General features: G+C 38.4%; 2 protein-coding genes and 2 pseudogenes across 14 annotated transcripts; 3 read left to right on the top strand and 1 right to left on the bottom strand.

Moving 5' to 3' along the window:
* The first annotated feature begins 3,269 nt into the window (after window positions 1–3,269).
* Window positions 3,270–4,609, top strand: LOC147926737 (receptor-like protein 39 pseudogene; annotated as a pseudogene).
* Window positions 4,610–4,664: 55 nt separating this feature from the next.
* LOC147926736 (receptor-like protein 41 pseudogene) lies at window positions 4,665–6,085 on the top strand (annotated as a pseudogene). The gene has a single exon (XR_015582574.1). The product of XR_015582574.1 is annotated as a receptor-like protein 41 pseudogene (transcript).
* Window positions 6,086–6,972: 887 nt separating this feature from the next.
* LOC104748554 (chromatin modification-related protein EAF1 A) lies at window positions 6,973–17,587 on the top strand. Of its 12 annotated transcripts, none has more exons than XM_087488211.1 (22): window positions 6,973–7,453; window positions 8,214–8,393; window positions 8,502–8,556; window positions 8,655–8,752; window positions 8,828–10,172; window positions 10,273–10,392; window positions 10,607–10,804; window positions 11,163–11,351; window positions 11,448–11,528; window positions 11,647–11,704; window positions 11,778–12,295; window positions 12,398–12,451; window positions 12,744–12,789; window positions 13,012–13,208; window positions 13,288–13,341; window positions 13,421–13,501; window positions 13,671–13,808; window positions 13,896–14,012; window positions 14,538–14,638; window positions 14,723–14,917; window positions 15,042–15,411; window positions 15,635–17,587. In XM_087488211.1, exons 2-22 carry the CDS (start codon window positions 8,254–8,256, stop codon window positions 17,189–17,191), a joined length of 5,712 nt encoding a protein of 1,903 aa, XP_087344337.1. In that variant the 5' UTR covers window positions 6,973–7,453; window positions 8,214–8,253; the 3' UTR covers window positions 17,192–17,587. The 12 variants fall into 12 exon arrangements, with proteins under 12 accessions (XP_087344337.1, XP_087344334.1, XP_087344344.1 ...); XM_087488208.1 differs by having other exon boundaries at window positions 15,033–15,411; XM_087488218.1 differs by having other exon boundaries at window positions 7,026–7,453; window positions 8,273–8,393.
* On the bottom strand, window positions 17,555–18,887 carry LOC104747051 (uncharacterized). Its single transcript, XM_010468620.3, has one exon. The coding sequence runs from the start codon at window positions 18,687–18,689 to the stop codon at window positions 17,769–17,771; it is 921 nt and encodes a 306-aa protein (XP_010466922.2). The 5' UTR covers window positions 18,690–18,887; the 3' UTR covers window positions 17,555–17,768.
* Between the last annotated feature and the right edge of the window lie 1,111 nt (window positions 18,888–19,998).

Genomic DNA, 19,998 nt, shown 5'->3' with positions numbered 1-19,998 from the left:
TTTTGATATAAAATTGTGAGATTTACATGGATATATGATTCAGACCTTCTCAATGTTCTTTGTGAGTTAAGACATGGTGAACAACTACATCAGACCTTTCCAATTTCCACCACCATATCTCTTGTTGAAATCACCTATTACTTGCTCCAAGTAGACCACTGGAATCTGCCACAACAACGCACTAGGCTGCACAAAAAGATGAGAATCTCTATTGTCAAGTCCATGAACAAATATGAGAAAAATATAAAAAGATCCTAAATGGCTTACAAATACGAAAACGAAACTGTAGAGGCAAAAGACTGCATTGCTCATATATCACTTAACACAGGAGGCAAAAGACATAACAAAAAGTACATCGTTTTTTTTTTTTTTTTAATTTTAGTTTGGTTGTAGCAAACTTCAATTATACGACAATGCCATCTCTCAGTTCTCACAAACAATCCAATACATAAGCTGAATGGAATCAGAAGACCATGAAACTCATATCAAGATAACCCATCAAAGACACAAAAAAAGTATCTTCATGCATTCGTTGGCAAAATACCTTACTATACGTACCGATAAAAAATGTACATTTAAGTCTACCAAATTGATCGAAAGTTCACCTTCAAAAGTGAGATATCAAAACTCTTTCTTACGCAAACCTAAGCATAGATAGAACATGTTCGGATTAAGGGAGACTTACTTAAGCCACTATCAACGGTTGTAAACTTGTAATGTGAACTTGTTATTGGATGAAGGGAGCTTCTGGAAGCATTGTGCAGCGACGGAAGTGATATTCTCTTTTGAACTCAATACTCGACTATTTTTAGTTTTTAACGCAATGTTTCCTCAAAATTTTATGGAATTATGGATAGTTTTGTCTAAATTTAAAACCTGTGTTAAAAAAAAAATTTACTACTAAATTAAATTTATTTAATTAAGTTTACTTATAATTTAAAAACTCTTAGTTTTTTTTTGGGGTTTGTGCAAAAAAACCTTCCAAATAATATTTTTTTGCAAGAAAACCCTTCAAATCAACTAAATGCAGGTCAATACTACAATCTCAAAAGTCACCCGCAATATAGCCCTTCTCTATATCGATAACGCGGCGGTGTAAAAACCATGCTGTTTTCAAGACAAAAAAATGGCAAGACATTCTAATATATTTTTTTAATAAACAATTAAAAACAAAAATCAATTGTTTGTCTTCTTCCTTTGTTTGTTCGGGGGATAATTAGTTGATTATTTTTTCCCCATTTTCTCCAATGAATCAAATGAAACTTAAAAAAAACACATACACAAACCCAATTTTACTTTTACGAAACCTGAAAATCACAAACAGGTTGATAGATGCTGACAAACTTAAAAAACTAGAATAAATTACATCGAAAAAGATAAGAAGCATGAGTTACACACCATAGGCACTAACGTAGCAGAAGCCACCATGGGAGAAGCTTGCTCGATCTCTTCTCCTCCACGAGACTCTCAATCTCCCTCATATTTCTGGTGATACAGAAGACGACAAAAGAGACGTAGAAACCAGCATTCCACAAAACTTAAGCTCATACAAGTAATCAAAAACCAGATCGATATCCGAGAAGAAGAACATGAGAAATTCGAAAACCCTTTGCTCTACTTTGTTCCAACACGAGAATTGATCTCAGACACTTATCAATTAGCCATAGTCAGATCTCGGTATGGATTTGTACCCAACACCATTGCTCTCTCACATCATCTTCTCATTCCCGCTGCGGGTATCGAAACAACATGAGCAAAGAGTGTGTCTGTTCTTCAATCTCTGTTCACCGTCGACGAATTCTCCTGCTGCGTTTCACCAGCTGCAGCGACGGCCATAGTAAAAGAAGAGCCTTCGATGATGACGGTATCAGATTCTTTCTTGGAATTTTTGACGTCGCTGTTTTCAGATGATGACATGTTCAATTTCAAGATCTCGGTGGTTTCAGACTATGCCTTGGCGGCAGAGATTTGTTTCGGGGAAGAGTTGTTCGGAGAAGAGAAGACAAACAATTGATTTTTGTTTTTTAATTGTTTATTAAAAAATATATATTAGAATGTCTTGCCATTTTTTGTCTTGAAAACAGCATGATTTTTACACCGCCACGTCATCGATATAGAGAAAGGCTATATTGCGGGTGACTTTTGAGATTGTAGTATTGATCTGCATTTAGTTGATTTGAAGGGTTTTCTTGCAAAAAAATACTCCCTCCATTTCAAAATATAGGATGTTCTAAGCAAAGCACGCAGATTAAGAAGTCTTTACTTTTAACAAGTTCAACCAATCAGAAACAATACTGCATAATATAAAATACTAAACTAATCTAAAAGTTACATTGAAATTTGAAAGCATCCTATATTATGAAACAACAAACTTCTCCAAAACATCTTATATTTTGAAACGGAGGGAATATTACTTAGAGGGTTTTTTTACACAAAATCCTTTTTTTTTTCTTCTACGAGTCTGATTCAAAGTAAACTTTTCTATATTGGAGATGTGACATTCTCACTACTGCCCATCGTAAACTATTCTATATTGTGGCCCCTTTAATTTTTCTATACTATTATATATCAATTTTCATTATTGGTTTTCTTCCTTACTCTATATCAAATTATTTCCTGATAATTATTGGTTTTCTTTCTAACTCTATGTTAAATTCTTTCCTGATATATAAGGTTTTGCAACAGTTTTGACTTTTTAGTTATTTGATATGTCTTTCATATAAAAGGATACAAATTTAGATAGACACACCAAAAAAAAAAAAAAAAAAATTAGATGTCGTTTTAGAAAATAGAACATAAAGTAAAATATGCAAAACATATGTAAACCTAAATAGCTATCACATGTATGTCGTCGAGTCTTTTGATAATCAACAAACAAGTCAAGATATCCCCTATCAAAGTCGTCTGGAATCCAACCATGTTGACTACTTCGTCAGGAATCCATATTAGCAAGTTTAAAAATATTTGATCATCGACAAACATCTCCAATCCAAATTATACATTACAAAAATCATCTAACGTGGATTTCACTTCATGACTTTAGTGGCTATTAGCTCATTATTTCACTTCATGACTTTAGTAGCTATTAGCTAAATTAGCAATACTCTTCTCCAAGCCCGAATACAAACACGACTTAACTTTTAACTCTAAACTTCTTCCAAGTCAATTTGTGCTCCATTATGCAAAACTTCATCCAATCTTTATTTATATCAGTCACCTCTCTCACATTTCTTATATCAAAATCCATTCTTTCTTTAAAAGTTTTCAGCATGTCTCAATCGTTTATGCGTTTGAATCTTTTCTTGCTACTCTTACTCTCTTGTGTCTTCCCTTCTAGCTTCTTCACTTTAAAAAACCCTGTTGTTGGTCTTGTTGCTTGTGGTCCCCACCAGATTCATGTCTTTACGCAGTTCAAGAACGAGTTTGATACTCGTGCTTGCAACCAAAGTGACTCCTTGAATGGGGTGTGGTGCGATAACTCCACAGGCGCGGTCACGAAGCTACGACTAAGGGCCTGCCTCAGTGGAACTCTGAAATCCACCAGTATCCTCTTCCATTTTCACCAGCTCCGCTACCTTGATCTCTCTCACAACAAGTTCACCCCCTCTTTAATCCCTTCCGAGTTAGGAACGCTCAACAAATTAGAGGTTTTATTTCTTTCAGGTAGTGGCTTCCTCGACCAAGTTCCTTCCTCGACCAAGTTCCTTCCTCATTTAGTAACCTAAGCATGCTTTCCGTTTTAGCCCTTCACGATAACGAGCTCACTGGTAGTTTCTCATTTGTGCGGAATCTACAAACGCTCACAGTTTTAGATGTTTCTCATAATCACTTTTCTGGAATTCTGAATCCCAACAGTAGCCTCTTTGAGTTACACCACCTCACTTACCTTGATCTCAGTTTCAACAACTTCACCTCTTCTCCACTCCCTTATGAATTTGGAAATCTCCACAAACTAGAGGTCTTGGATGTTTCCTCAAATAGTTTCTTCGGTCAAGTTCCTCCCACAGTTAGTAACCTAACCCAGTTAACCAAGGTGAGGCTTCTCTCGAACTACTTCACTGGTAGTATCCCGCTTGTACAAAATCTAACCAAGCTTTCCACTCTAGCACTTTCTGATAATCACTTCGCTGGAACCATCCCTTCTCCTCTCTTCACTATGCCTTTCTTATCACATATTTCTTTACGTGGAAATAATCTTAGAGGTTCTATTGAAGTTCCTACTAACTCCTCTTTTTCGTCGAAGCTAGAGAGTTTGTACCTAGGTGAAAACCATTTTGAAGGAAAAATCCTCGAGCCTATTTTAAAGCTCATCAACATCAAAGAGCTCGACCTTTCTTTCCTAAAAACAAACTACCCAATTAAATTAAGTCTATTCTCCTCTCTCAAATCTTTGTTGCTCCTCGATCTTTCTGGTGATTGGATATCTCAGGCTAGTTTAAGTATAGAGTCGTACAACCCATCGACCCTAGAATTGTTATGTTTAAATCAGTGCAACATTAGTGATTTCCCAAACATCTTAAAGACCCTTCATAATTTGGAGTATATTGACGTATCCAACAATAAAATCAGTGGGAAAACCCAGAGTGGTTATGGAGCCTTCCTCGTCTGAGAGCAGTGTTCATTGCAGATAATTTGTTAGCTGGCTTCGAAGGTTCATCAGAAGTTTTATTAAATTCATCGCTGCAGTTCTTAACCATGGATTCAAACCATTTAGAAGGAGCACTTCCACATCTACCACTCTCTATCAACTAATTCACTGCAAAACACAATGGTTTTAGTGGCGGCATACCTCTTTCAATCTGCAACAGAAGCTTGCTTGATGTCCTTGATCTAAGTTACAACAACTTCACCGGTCTGATCCCTCCGTGTCTCACTAACTTCTTGATTTTGAAACTCCGGAAGAACAACTTGGAAGGAAGTATTCCAGACAAGTATTATGCAGACGCACCTCTACATTCACTTGACGTTGGCTACAATCGGTTAACCGGAAAGCTTCCAAAGTCTCTTCTCAAATGCTCAGCTCTGCAGTTTTTATGTGTGGACCACAACAAAATCAAAGATACATTTCCTTTCTCCCTTAAGGTTTTACCGAAATTGCAAGTCCTTATCCTCCGTTCAAACAAATTCTATGGTCCTTTATCTCCTCCTAATCAAGGTCCTTTGGGCTTTCCTGAACTGCGGATACTTGAGATAGCTGGTAATAAATTTACCGGAAGCTTGCCCCTAAATTTTTTTGTGAATTGGAAAGCATCATCACTCACGATGAATGAGGATCTTGGTCTATATATGGTATATGATGAGCGTTTTTACGAGGACAATTACCTCACCTATCTGGAAGTTATAGATTTACAATATAAAGGTCTATCTATGGAGCACGAGAGGGTCCTTTCTTCCTCAGCCACCATTGATTTTTCTGGAAACAGACTTCAAGGAGAGATTCCTGAATCTATTGGTCTTTTAAAGGCACTGATCGCACTCAACTTATCGAACAACGCCTTCACAGGCCATATTCCCCTGTCTTTGGTCAATCTTGTGAAGCTCGAGTCACTAGACCTGTCAGGTAACCAACTCTCAGGGACTATTCCTAATGGACTAGGGACTCTCTCGTTTTTGGCCTACATTAATGTTTCTCACAACCAACTCACTGGTGAGATACCACAAGGAACACAAATAACTGGGCAACCTGAATCGTCATTTGAAGGAAATGCAGGGCTTTGTGGGTTGCCTCTTGAAGAACGTTGCCATGGTACTAACGCGCCACCATCACTACAGCCTACAGAAGAAGAAGAAGAAGAAGAAGAAGTAGATGAAGAAGAGGAACAAGTGTTGAATTGGAAAGGCGTGGCAATAGGGTATGGGATTGGAGTGTTACTTGGATTGGCAATAGCACAACTCATTGCTTCATACAAGCCGGAGTGGCTCATTTGTCTGATTAAGTGTGGAAACCGTTAATATTTTCTTTTGGTTTTGAGTTTGAAGTTTGTATTGAAGCATTTCCTTACGTTTGTTGTATCTTTATCTGATGTTTTTGTTCTGTCTTGTTTTCTATAAAATAAGAACGGTGAAATTCTTCTCTGTAGCATAATCATAAAGTAGCAGAGAGGTAAGGAAGAGGTTACTGAACGGGAGTGATGAAACATCAGAAACTCAAAGTTGGATTTTAGATTACAAGAAAACAAATTATTAATTGATCTAAGCAAACCACAACAGCTTAAAGAATCATATTTCAGTACTACTTAGTCATAGTCATCACATTTCTTTATCGGGAAAACAGAACTGAAAAAAAAAAAAAAAAGGCATATATCGGACAAAGTTTCCCATTAGGTAAGTAGAACAAAATGGTCATGACTAAATAATACTGAAATATGATCTAAGATAACATATACTTGTTCTTCTTCTTTCAAGTTTTAAGCACACTTGAAGCCATGACAAACCGAGAGGTAAATTACTAACTTGTGAACTAAGGTTCTCGGATTTTGTCTACTAGCAGAAGCTCAATTTTCTCACTGCGGTCAAGAACCTGCATGTTAATAAATTACATATTAACATGCAGAAGTGGGCAAGGAGCAGAGAAAATTCAAGTCATATATGACATATATTCTAAATTTGTAAGATTGACATAGATATATGATATATCATATATGATTCAGACCTTCTCAATGTTCTCCATCATAACACCATTGACTTCAGTCAATTTGCAGCAACAACTTAGACAACCCAATACATTCACTGAATGGAATCAGAATACTTTACTCTGTTAATAATATTGGCATAAAACGTTGACGTAATTATCCGAAAAATCTGTAGATTCATTTTGTATTATTATTATTATTATTTTATTATATTCCAACAAAAGACAAACTAAACTAGTTAATAAATTTGATACTAATCCAGCGATGTTGCCTGAGATTTGTAAAGTTTCATAACATGGAAACTGTTATATACTATAACTTATTTACTACAAAAAGGCCCGAAACAACAAGAGCAAACAAAACAAAAAGAAGGCCTTATTTGGTCAAAATCTCAGGCCCAGAATCCGGGGGGAGAGAGAGAGAGAGAGAGAGAGAGGGAGAGAGAGTCGCATACTGCGTCGAGGAGAGAGAGAGAGAGAGAACGAAAAAAACATCAACGAGAAGCCAATTTTTTTTTTTTTTTTTGGTTTGTTGCCTTTCTTCTCCCGAGAGGGAAACCAAAATTGAATACAAAAATTGCTGAATTAGGAATCAATCTCGCAACAAGCAAAGCAATTTCACCGGATTCCATGTCGTGGGAGCTCTCTCTCATGAGAAATTGATTTCGTCTCTGATTTGGAAAAACACAAAAATAAAGCTTGGAAAGAGGTGTTTTTGGGAAACCCTAGGAGAGAGAAACTAATTTTAGAATTTGGGTGATTTTGCCCGAGTTTTGTGCCCTAGCTTTTTGCGTTCGTTCCCCTTCTACGTTCAATTCCCAGGTAAACTCTAGCTTTCTCACTCTTCTTCTCAAACCCTAGAGTCCAGCTTTGCTGGAAGGTTCTGTGATTTTTTTAACGTTTTGGGTGCACTGCTTCTCATTCTGCTGATTTCTATTAGGAATGTGAATTGTTTTGCTGTAATTACGTCTCTGTGATTCTTGTTTCTGCCTCGTTTAGCTTCGAAATGTGTAATACTTGATTGTAGAGTTCGTGGGTACGACATTAAGTAGCTCAAGTTGATCATTTCTAACTTTAGGTTCGGATTAAGCTTCGAGGACCTCTCTGCTTTGAGGCAACACTACATTTTTTTTTGGGTATCGTAGAGTTTTGTTAAGCGTTATCCTGGAATGAGTAGTTCTGAGCTCTGTAATGGGTTATGTTGCTTCTTCTACATCTGATCTTCTAGATGATCGAGAATGGGAGAGGCGTTAGCTATGAAGATTCTTTGTCAAATACCAGATTCTAGGGAGTTATCTTCATTTTGATGTTCCTTTGGACAGTGGCTCAAACATTTGAATGATTTTTGTTTGATTCTGCTGAGCTACTCTATAATCTGTTATCATAATGGCACTGCCATGACTTTCTCTGGAAATTTTTGTATGTTCTCTGCTTTTTTTTTGCATCATGAGAACTTACTACATGCGCATAGATTGCCCATTATTATTTGTAGGTCGACATTTAGCTGTTACTGGTTCTAACTTCTGCAGTATGATCATTCGGAATGCTGTAATACTGAAACCTTCTTGATATTTTTTTTCAGTTAAGTTAGAATTCGAATTTATGGTACATCCAAGGTGGTGATGCATGGAAACGTTTCAGGATATCTTCTAGTAAATGCTGAGGTTGATTCCATGGGAGGAGTTATTGATAGTGGGGGTGGTATTGGTGTCAAAACATCTCCGCGGCGAACAGAAATTGAGAAGGCTCAAGCGGAGCTAAGGTATTTCTGATTGAGACTTCTTGATCTTCTGCATTGTGTTTAAATGCTCTACAATTTCTACAGCTATTAGTCACTTCCAATGTGTAACAAAGATGCTTGTTTCAACAGGCAAGAGTATGATGTCCGTGAGGAAAGGAGGAGAGAATTGGAGTTTCTGGAGAAAGTATGCATACCTATATATCCCTGTTCTCTTTTCTATTTTTTTTCTATTTTTTTCCAAAAACTTATGATGACGAGCCTTTACTCGTCTATCTGCTTCAGGGCGGTAATCCCTTGGATTTTAAGTTTGGCATTGCAACTTCACAAAGCGTCCAATCTACATCACTCACAGATCAGCAAGCAGAGCATTTTGTAAACAGGTACACTCTTGTTTGTTGTAGTTCCCCATTAATTTCATGGATTAGCTCCTCATTATTTACCCATAACCCCCACAGTGAAGTCAAGGATAGTTTTGCCCTGACTGCCTCACCACATGGAGACTCTGTGGAGAGTAGCGGTAGACCTGGAGTTCCTACAATTTCTGAACCCAATACAGCAGATAATCTCTTACTGTTTGATTCTGAAAACAAGTCAGTTGAAGGAGAAAGAAATTTGAGATATCCTAATAGGCAAAACAGAACTTCTGAGTCAGAACGATCCTCCAAAGCAAATACCAACCAGAATACCAAAGAAACAGAAGATTCTGCCATCTTTCGCCCGTATGCTCGAAGGAACAGATCAAAGATTAATCGGGATCCATCACGGTCAAGCTCTACGGATTTAGTTCAGAATCGTGGTGGTCTTGCAACGTCTATATCTATTCGCAGAGGATCAGTGGAAGGAAAGGGTTGCATTCCAGAAGCAGCGAATCAAAAGGATAGGCATACAACTTCCGTATCTTGTCCAATATTTGCAAATTCAAATGGTAATATCGTTCCAAAAAATATAGTTCCCAGCAATTCGCTGAATACTAAGGTGGATGGTGAACCTGTTGTACGAGAGAGTACTGCTGGATCTAAGACTAGTCTATTGAAAGATGAAGCCGACATTACATATAGAAAAAGCTCTGCATATTTGTCAGTTGGAGAGTCTGGCCTTGCTGTGGAGAAGGCACAAATAGTTTCGACTGGTACAGAGATTGGTTCTCCCAAAGCTGGTCAGGAAAATAGTTCTACCCAACTGAATGGCCTAAGAGATTCCACGGGAGAGGAAGAAAGCTTAACAAATAGAGGAGCTGCAGGGACTAAAGGGTTAGAGTCAGAGTCTTCTCTTGCTAACAACATAGAAGTAGATGTAGGTAATGGAAGGGATCTTTATAAAGTGGAGAAACTTGACTCGGATGAAATCTCTATGCAGAAGGCTGTAAGAGTAGAGGGGTTGCTGAGTCAAACAGTTGATGAAATGACGAAAACTAATATTGAGAATGAGACAGGTCGACCTACTACCATTATTGATGAGTGCAGTCCTGAGAAATTGGTTAAAATTGAAAATCAAAATCACAGAAGTACAGCTGAGATGCAAAATGAAGAGAAAGGTTCCGAGACTGAGAAAAGGCTTCAAGATGGGTTGATTGTACCCGATAATGAAAGGAAAATTGGTAGTCTTTTACCTGAAAATCCTAGCAGCTCGTTGTACTCTGAAATTCCTCAGGCATCTGTAGACACAAGTTCCTGCGCAGTTGGCGATAATTTATTGTCAGGAACTGACATTGAAGAATCAAAACATCAGCCGAGCTCAGATGCAGTAGTGTTTGATACTGTGAAGGAGGACTCCATCCTTGAGGAGGCACGGATTATACAGGTTTTCTTTTTCAACTTGGCTTCGTGATCTTAAGTTGTCTACCTTTTGAAGAAGTTATATACCTATTCATCCTTTTATGTATGACATAATACACTAACAGGCAAAGAGAAAAAGAATTACCGAGTTATCTTGTGGTACTGCACCAGTGGAGGTCCGTGAGAAGTCTCAATGGGATTTTGTCCTCGAAGAAATGGCATGGCTGGCAAATGATTTTGCGCAGGTCTGGTCTAGCTAAATTAGCTTTCTAACTTAAATTCTGTATATCTGCATGGAATTTGTCTAACTTAACTTGAAAGCTGCATTTTGTCGATTGATATTTTGTTTATTTCCTATAGCATCTGGACATTTGTCTGCTTAAATGAGCTTGTCCACTTTTATGTTAATAGGTGAGTGGTCTGATTCCAATTTATTACCTTTATCTTTTCATCTTCTAGGAGCGCCTTTGGAAGCTGACTGCTGCCGCACAAATTTGCCATCGAGTTGCTTTGACTTGTCACTTGAGATTTGAGGAACGAAATCAGCACAGAGAGCTGAAAAAAATAGCTTCAATCCTATCTAATGCTATCTTGCAATTCTGGAGTTCGGTGGAGGTTCCTGGGGAACTGGAGGAGACAAGCATGGAAATTGTTAAGGTATTTTACTGTAAGACCTTAGTTTCTGGTTGTGGGAATGGTCTTTGATGGCAATGGTGATCATATGGTTATTTCTTTGTCTTTTAAATCAGAATTATGCATATATAGATATATACTCGTTAAATTAAAGCATTTACAACACTGACATCCTGGAACCATATTATTATGTTTGTGACTGGACTGTAAAACGACACATTTATTCTGATATATTCTTCATATGATGGCGAGGCCGGATCTTTCATATTCACTTGCACTGTCTTTCATAATTACCTTCAGAAGTCTCTGGTTCTGTTACACTTTTTCATATGATATTAATAACTTAATGGTATCCTACTAAGTAATACCGCGTTGTATGCAGGAGACTTGCCAAGAATCTAATTATGTGAATGGCAGAATATGTTTAGCTGCGGGTGTCAAGGAGTATGCAAGTAGATTTTTGAAGTATAACAACTCTTCCATCCCCTATCATTCAGCTGCACCGTCAACACCTGACAATATGTGCGACCCAGAGATATTGGACATATCTATGGTTGATCAGCTTACAGAAGTATGAATCTCTGAAAAGTTTTTCTGCAACCTCACTTGAATACTGTTGCTGTGGATAGCTCTACAATATTGCTTATTGAGCTTTTTTATTGTGCAGGCAAGCCTCTTTTATTCAGTTCCATCTGGTGCAATGGAGGTATACCATAAGTCCATTGAGTCGCATCTTACACGTTGTGAGGTATGTGAGATTTTTCTGTGCTAGGAGCTCTCATATTGTGTAACCTTGATGACGTATATTTTCCTGAGAATATATATCTATTCTCCGAAGTTATTTAACAGTATATCTCTGTTCCCAGAAGTCCGGAAGTAGCATGCAGGAGGAGGTTGATACATCGGCTTATGATGCTGCTGGAGGTATGCACAATTCTGGGTTGTTTGAGCTTCGCATACTGGTTAAATATTTGCTAACTTTTATCTCTAATTGTAGATACAGGATATAATGTTACTGCTTTCGATGAGGATGAAGGAGAAACAAGTACCTATTATCTTCCGAAAGCTTTCGAATCGAACAAATCATTTAATACAAGCCACAAAAAAAGGAAGAATCTGATGAAGTCTCATTCTGCCCGGTCATATGATCTTGGAGATGATTTACCATACGTCAACTACACAGATGGGTCTAACTCATCAAGCTTGATGGCAAAAAGGCCTGCCAGTAATAATAATATTGGCTCAGTTCCGACGAGGCGAGTGCGCACTGCTTCCAGGCAGAGGATTGCGAGTCCTTTTGGCTGTGCTACTGGTGGGAATTTATCAGTGCCCTCGAAGACAGATGCGTCTAGTGGGGATACTAGTTCTTTCCAGGATGAGCAAAGTAGTTTACATGGTATATCGGCAGTCCAAAAAGGCACAGAGGTTGAATCAAGTGGTAATTTTGAAAAGCAGTTCCCTTATGACATGGCTGAAACCTCAGGAAAACCTAAAAAGAAGAAGAAGACTCATCAGGTAGTTTGCAATGTCAGCATATCTCTTACTATTTTGCAGAATAGTAGTTGCTATTAAATTTAGTTGACATTGTATTGTAATTTTCGAATTCATTTGTTGCAGGGATCCGCATATGACCAAACCTGGCATCTCGATCCGTCAGTCCATGTTGAACAGGTGAGTTCATTGGTAATATCCTAATAATCAATTTGAACAAATGTTTAGGGAAAGCATGCCAGGAGTTTAGACGGTGTCAATTAATCAATATTATTGCCCAACTAGTTTGATGTTTGTGTCCTACTCTTGAGATTGTAATACTTGACATGTTTGTTTATTTTGTTTCCGTTTTTATCTTAAGGGGTAACTATTTCTTGAAATGAGAAATGGAAATTATAATAGTTGACAAATGTTTACCCTGTACTAAGAATTGACTTCTTAGAAAGGATTCTAATTGGTCCTTATTTTGCAGAAGGACCACTGGAAGAAGCGACCAGAGAATCATTTCGATATGAATGGTATTATTTGCAAATTCGTTTTTACTTTGTGGTGCATTGTAGCTTTTTTGCGGTTGGTTGGAGCCCCAGCCTCACTTTGCCTATATAAATCAAACAATACTCCTTGGGGACACATGTTTTAAGCAGCATTTTTTGCGTACATCTTATCATTAACCACCAATCATAAAACTAAAGCAATGATTGATTGTATAACTTTGTTACATTTTAATTGTCTTTTATAAGGTATGTATGGTCCTCATAGTGCAAAGAAGCAAAAGACCACCAAGCAATTGGTAGAGAATAATTTTGAGATTGCTATTCCTCACACTGGGTCTATTCCATCTCCGGCGGCTTCCCAAATGAGCAATATGTCCAACCCCAACAAATCTATCAAATTTATTGGAGGTCGTGATAGGGGCAGAAAAATAAAAGGCCTGAAGGTATGCTGTTGAAGGTTTGCTGACTCCATTCACTTTTGTCTAAAATATTTGTTTTACACTAGAATTTGTTTTTTCTCAGATTTCTCCTGGCCAGCATGGTTCTGGAAATCCGTGGTCTCTATTTGAAGATCAGGTTTTTTATTCGCCGTTTTCATTAGCATCGATATACTGTAGGTTGCTCTATGAGTATCTAATTTTTTTCCACCATTTAGGCGCTTGTTGTCCTGGTGCATGATATGGGCCCTAACTGGGAGCTCATTAGTGATGCCATGAACAGCACTCTTAAAATTAAGGTAAGTGCTTGTTGTTTTGAAAAAAATCTTGGGATTCGTTCTTTGGTACATTTCGAACAGAGTGGTAGAGCTGTACTTAAATAGAATATATATATCTGGTTTTTCCTATTCGTGTCCGTGAATAACTGGTATTTGGTACTGGCTGATTGATTTTCCATCGTTTGTCTAGTGTATATATCGCAATCCAACTGAGTGCAAGGAGCGTCATAAGATTCTGATGGATAAGAATGTTGGTGATGGGGCTGATAGTGCTGAAGATTCAGGGAATTCTCAGTCTTATCCATCCACTTTGCCTGGCATCCCAAAGGTTTTATCTTAGCTATGAGACGCTGAACAAAGTGTCTTCTATGTTTAGACTAATTTAATTTTCCCCGGCTACGTTTGTGATATTCAGGGAAGTGCGAGACAGTTGTTTCAACGACTGCAAGGGCCAATGGAGGAAGATACCCTGAAGTCTCATTTTGAGAAGATTTGTTTGATTGGGAAGAAGTTACATTATAAAAAGACACAGGTTAGTAGTGCACCTACTGCTTTGTTACTGTTTCCAAGCTTGTAACCTAAAACTAGTGGATACTGTCTTTCTGCATTTTTTCCCCACTCATAGGGATAGTTCCTCGTGTATGTACTGTGTAGCATGAAGGAGATAATATGATGGGTGAGGTAGTCCAAATATTAGTTTTTGACTTAATGTATAGACTTATAGTGCTAGAGAGTGTTCTCAGGGTTTCTTTTGTTCACGGAGTTCAGTTTTTAAGCTGTACTGGAGCTGGTAACGTTTTTGCTTGTATACATCCGGGCTATGGAACTTGAGAAGATAGATTTTCTTAATTCAGTTTTCAATTAGCATAGACTTTATGCTAAGAAAGGCATATCTCAATCACTCTTATTTGACATGACAGGTCTGCATGTTTCTAAGTATAGCCGCAACATTTGCTGTAGTCACATAGTAGTTTAAAGTATGAATCTTCTAAGGCCCTAAATCTGTTATCTTGTTACTGTTTTTGTATGTTTGCGACTGTTTCATCTAATCTTCAAGAATGATGGTCGGGATCCCAAACAAATAGTACCAGTTCACAATTCACAAGTCATGGCTCTTTCTCAAGTATTCCCGAATAATCTGAATGGAGGTGTTCTTACGTAAGTTCTGTTGTTCTCTTAAATTTACATATACCTTGATTACAACTTTTGAAATTCTAATATCTTGCTACTCTCTGGATGAAGGCCCCTTGATGTCTGTGATGCATCAACTTCAGGTCAAGATGTATTTTCACTTGAAAATCCAGGTCTTCCAATGTTGAATCAGGGAACGCCAGTGCTCCCTACTTCTGGAGCACATCCATCCACTCCTGGATCATCTGGTGTGGTTCTCAGCAACAATTTGCCAACCACATCTGGCCTCCAGAGTGCTTCTGTCAGGTAGCCCTGTACTGAATGGTTTGTCCTTCTGAATACACACGTCTGTGAATTCTCTTCTCAATTAACGTAAGGGTTATTACTTCCTTTGATATTTGATATATAATTTTCTGTTTAGGGATGGTAGATTCAACGTTCCTAGAGGGTCTTTGCCACTTGATGAACAACACCGACTACAACAATTTAACCAGATGTTATCCGGTAGAAACCTGCAGCAACCTTCCTTATCAACTCCTGGAGCTGTCTCAGGAGCCGATCGTGGACATCGCATGGTTCCTGGTGGAAATGCTATGGGTGCAAGTGGAATGAACAGAAGCACACCCATGTCAAGGCCTGGTTTTCAAGGGATGGGCTCCTCAGCAATGCCAAATACTGGTAGTATGCTTTCCTCTGGTATGGTAGGAATTCCAAACACTGGAAATATTCATTCCGGAGGAGGAGCTTCTCCAGGAAACTCCATGCTCAGGCCTCGTGAAGCTGTGCAGCATATGATGCGGGTAAGCTATTTGGATTTTGTTTGCTGCTACGCTAATTACGACACTTAGTTTTAAGATTTCTCACATGTGGGAACTTAGCGTAATTACCTACTTCACCACCTGGACTGATTTTATCTGGCTCCTTGTTTTAGTTTGTACACGTTCAGCGCTTCTGATTTTGAACCTGTTTGTCCACATTACAAACTATACAGTGACGATAAAAACTGATATGCATGAATTTCAGATGCAGGCTGCTCAAGGGACCAGTCCGGGGATCCCAGCTTTCGGTGCTTTGAGTTCTGGATTTACCAACCAGACAACTCCTGTTCAGGCGTACCCAGGCCATCTTTCCCAGCAGCATCAGATTTCACCGCAGTCACATGTGCTTGGCAACTCGCATCATCCTCATCTCCAAAGCCCAAGTCAAGCTCCTGGGGCACAGCAGGAAGCATTTGCTATCCGTCAAAGGCAAATACACCAGAGGTTTTTGCAGCAACAGCAACAGCAACAGTTTCCAACATCTGGTACTATGATGCCACATGTACAACAACCTCAGGGCTCTTCTGTTTCTTCTTCTCCACAAAACAGTCCTCAGACTCAACCACCCGTTTCGCCCCAGCCATTATCGATACCCGCAGTGTCGACCTCTCCTAATATTAATGCTTTGGCACAACAGAACCCTCAAAAATCTCAGTTGCCGCTTCATGGTCTAGGTAGGAGTCCTCAGTCTGGTGCTTCCGGAGTGAACAATCAAGCTGGAAAACAACGGCAGCGACAACTTCAGCAGCAGTCTGCGAGACAACATCCACACCAGCGGCAGCCAACACAAGGTCAACAGCAGAGTAAACAATTGAAGGGGATGGGTAGAGGCAACATGATCCATCAGAACATCACTGTTGATCAGTCACACCTGAATGGTCTCACCATGGCCCCAGGAAATCAGGCTACCGAAAAAGGAGAGCCAGCGGTTGCAGTTAGGCCAGATCAGCAGTCTAGTGCTGGGACTACTACTAGCACGCATCTGCCATCTAAACCATTTGTTCCTCCCTTGTCTTCAAATCATTCACAGCAACTGCCGAAAGCTTTCCCTGGTACTTCGTCTCCGTCCCAACAACAGATGCAATTACATTCAGAAAGTAGCATCCAAAGCCAGAGCTCACCTGCGACCCCATGTAACACCTTATCCACCTCTAGTCCGTCAGTTACACCTTCTAACCATCAGCATTTGTTGCTACACCAAAAGCAGCGTAATCAAGTGCAATCAACAGCTCAGCGAGTTATTCATCATAATCATCTAGGGAACTCTGAGTTATCAAAGAAGTCCCAAGCTGAACGTATGCCACGTGTTCCGCAGTCTGTCACCAATACCACCCAAACTACTAGTATGGGTACGACGAAGGGTATGCCTCCAGCGAGTCATGATTCGAAAAACGTAAAAGCAGTTGGTTCTACTGCGGTGCCTGCTTTGGAATCTCCATCTAGTGCTGCCTCTGTGCAAAGCACAGCTTCTAAAGTAGTAAACAGTTCCAATACAGATTCAGCTGGGAATGATCCAGTAACAACAACGAACCAAGGACTAGCTCAAAAGCATGTATCTGGTGGCTTGCTGAGTCACGGGATAAAGGCTGTGACACAGAAACAACAGTCTCTACCTTCAGAAGAAAAGAGACCGAAGTTGTCAGAGAAGCTGAGTGTACAAAATCAGAAACACCTTGCTTCTGAGCAGCAGCAGCAGCAGCCTCAATTAGAAGAATCACAAGAAGTATCATCTTCAAAGCCTCCTGATACAAAAGTGGAATGAGAGGCATAACAGATGATGAACCTAGAATCTTGAGTAGCTGTAGACCCTGCAAAGCTTAATAGGGAAGAAGATGGTGGATAGGATAAAAATTCATGCAGGTCTTTTTGCCTCTTTTGAACACAGAGAGAGAAGGTATATCATAATGTAAATTACCACTTGCATCATAGAGAAGTAGTCTCTTCCTCCTTCTTCTTCTTCCCATCTTTTGGTTTGGGAGAGAGTAGAAACAGTTTATAATGTTATGTACAGGAAAGTCTCTACTCCACCCACTTTTTTTTTTGTTTCCCCCCTTTTCCTCTAACTTCTCTTGTAGGTTTAGGTTAATTTGATGATGTATCATTGTTCTGTCTCTTTAATCTCTTATGGTTAAAAAAAAGTTCACATTGCTTCCCATAACAATTTTTTGTCCACTACATATCAACATTAGCTTACACATGGTGCACTCTACTAGTAGTACACATCAACACATGGTGCACTTTCTAGAATCGTTAACATGTTACAAAAGAAGAGGAGAACAGCCATAGCATCATCATCATCTTCTGTTATTATTGGCTTAATTAATAATAGTATCTTCTAGTTAGAAAGAAGAAGAATGAAAGGAAGAGTTGAGAAACTGAAGAAGCTGAGCTTGAGAAGTCTTAATCAAATTAATCCTTTTAATCTCCATCTCTTTACGCAGCCTCACTGTCTCTTTAGCAAACTCCATCTTCTTCTTCTCCATTACCATAACTCTCTCAGCAAACGCTCTAATCTCCGCCGCCACAGCTCTCGCTCCTTTCCTCCGCCTCTCACCACCATCACCTCCATCGTTGTTCCTCTTCCTCTTCGTTGATCTCTCTCTTTGTCCCCATGACAACAACCCTCCACCAACTCCAGCAAATCTGTTAACCGTACCAGGTCTTCTCAGTATGTAATTAATACTCCTCGATTTGCTCTGTCTCTCATCTTCTTCCTCTTCTTCGTAATTATCCTCTTCTTCTTCTTGATCTTCTTCTTCGTCGTCTTGGTAGTGACTATTCGAATTCGGAGGTAGTCGAGTGAGAGGACGAGCTGAGATGGGAGCAGGGTTCGAATCCATTTCCTCCATTTGATTATAGAAAGGCCAAATCGAGATAGGTCCCATACTCTGTCTCTCTGATCGGAATCTTTTACGCAACTTCTCAATCTTATGCCTACACTGAGTAGATGACCGATCAACGCCGGAACGAGCTGAAACGGCGACGGCGATCTCTTCCCAGTGGGTTGATTTGAGAGGACCACGGCCAATTGCGTACCATTTCTCTTTGAAGGATTCGATTAGGAGGAGAGTCTCGTCGTGAGTCCAGAGTACAGGTTGGGTTTTTCTGGCGACGGAGGAGGTTGTAGCGGCTAAAGCGACGACGGTCATATGCGACGGTGGAGGAGAGGATGGATCCGTGGGTTGTTGATGCGGCGGAGTAGCGGCGGAATTAGGGTTTGAATCAGAGGGAGGAGAGGAGGTCGGCGAAGGCGTCGCCATGGTTTTTTTGTGTAATAATTTGTTAATCGAGGCTTCGGCGTTTTATGAGTTTTAACTCCGGTTCGGTCGGATTTTTGGGTTTTGTCTTCTCGGCCCAATAAAAGTTTTAGTAAGACCAAATAACCACTTCTCTTTATTTTTACGCATGGACTGATGAATCTATTTTCTTATCGAAATCTATATAATAATAACAATCTGAAAAAATACCGAACAGGTACGATTTTTCGTCATATTTTTTCATAAAATATATATATATATATATATATATAATTTTTTTTTGACAAAAAATTTAAAGGGTTGCATCTATATAAAAAGTTGCGTCTGTTAAAGGTAGAGTTGTGTTTCTTACAAACAGTTGTGTCTATTCAAATGTAGTTACATCTCTCTAAAAAGTTGCGTCTGTTGAATATAGAGTTGTGTTTTTTAAAAACAGTTATGTCTATTCAAATGTTCACATCTTTAAAAATCTATATATAAATAACCTCTCATCATTGTATTCAAATATAATAATAACAATCTAATAAAATGCCAACAACAATTGTGAGTTTTCGTCGTACCTTTTCATAAAATATATATATATATATACATATATATATATTGGCAGAAAACTTCAAATGTTGCATCTCTCTAAAAAGTTGCATCTGTTAAATGTAGAGTTGTGTCTTTAACAAACAATTGTGTCTATTCAAATGTTTACATCTTTATAAAATTATATTTAAGTGACTTCTCATCATTGTATTCAAATTTTTTTTATTTTATATTTTGACAGAAAATTTTTATAGTTGCGTATCTCTAAAAAGTTACATCTGTTGAATACATAGTTGTGTCTTTTACAAACAGTTGTGTCTATTCAAATGTTCGCATCTTTAGAAATCTATATATAAATAACTTCTCATTATTGTATTCAAATGTAATAATAACAATCTGAAGACATGCCAAAAACAGTTGCGAGTTTTCGTATTATCTTTTCGTAAAATATATATATATATATATATATATATATATATTTGTGACAGAAAATTTCAACAGTTGCATCTCTTTAAAAAGTTGCATCTATTGAATGTAGAGTTGTGCCTCTTATAAACAGTTTTGTCTATTCAAATGTTCACATCTTCATAAATTTATATGTAATTGACTTTTCATCATTGTATTCAAATTTTCTTTTTCTTTTATATTTTTGACAGAAAGTTTTTACAGTTGTGTCTGTTGAATATAGAGTTGTCTTTTACAAACAGTTGTGTCTATTCAAATGTTCGCATCTTTAGAAATCTATATATAAATAACTTCTAATCATTGTATTTAAATATAA

This window comes from Camelina sativa, chromosome 15 (assembly GCF_030686135.1).
Source record: "Camelina sativa cultivar CO46 ecotype springtype chromosome 15, ASM3068613v1".
Lineage (NCBI taxonomy): Eukaryota > Viridiplantae > Streptophyta > Magnoliopsida > Brassicales > Brassicaceae > Camelina > Camelina sativa.
The sequence above is the reverse complement of the archived record's forward strand: the minus strand, read 5'-3'. Positions and strand labels throughout refer to the sequence as shown.

Excerpts from the sequence above, each read along its gene's own strand:
- LOC104748554 (XM_087488208.1), top strand. The coding sequence starts at position 8,254 with ATGCATGGAAACGTTTCAGGATATCTTCTAGTAAATGCTGAGGTTGAT. Across the intron at positions 10,173-10,272 it reads AGGAGGCACGGATTATACAG|GCAAAGAGAAAAAGAATTAC; the intron begins GTTTTCTTTTTC and ends ATACACTAACAG. Across the intron at positions 11,529-11,646 it reads CGCATCTTACACGTTGTGAG|AAGTCCGGAAGTAGCATGCA; the intron begins GTATGTGAGATT and ends CTCTGTTCCCAG.
- LOC104747051 (XM_010468620.3), bottom strand. The coding sequence starts at position 18,689 with ATGGCGACGCCTTCGCCGACCTCCTCTCCTCCCTCTGATTCAAACCCT.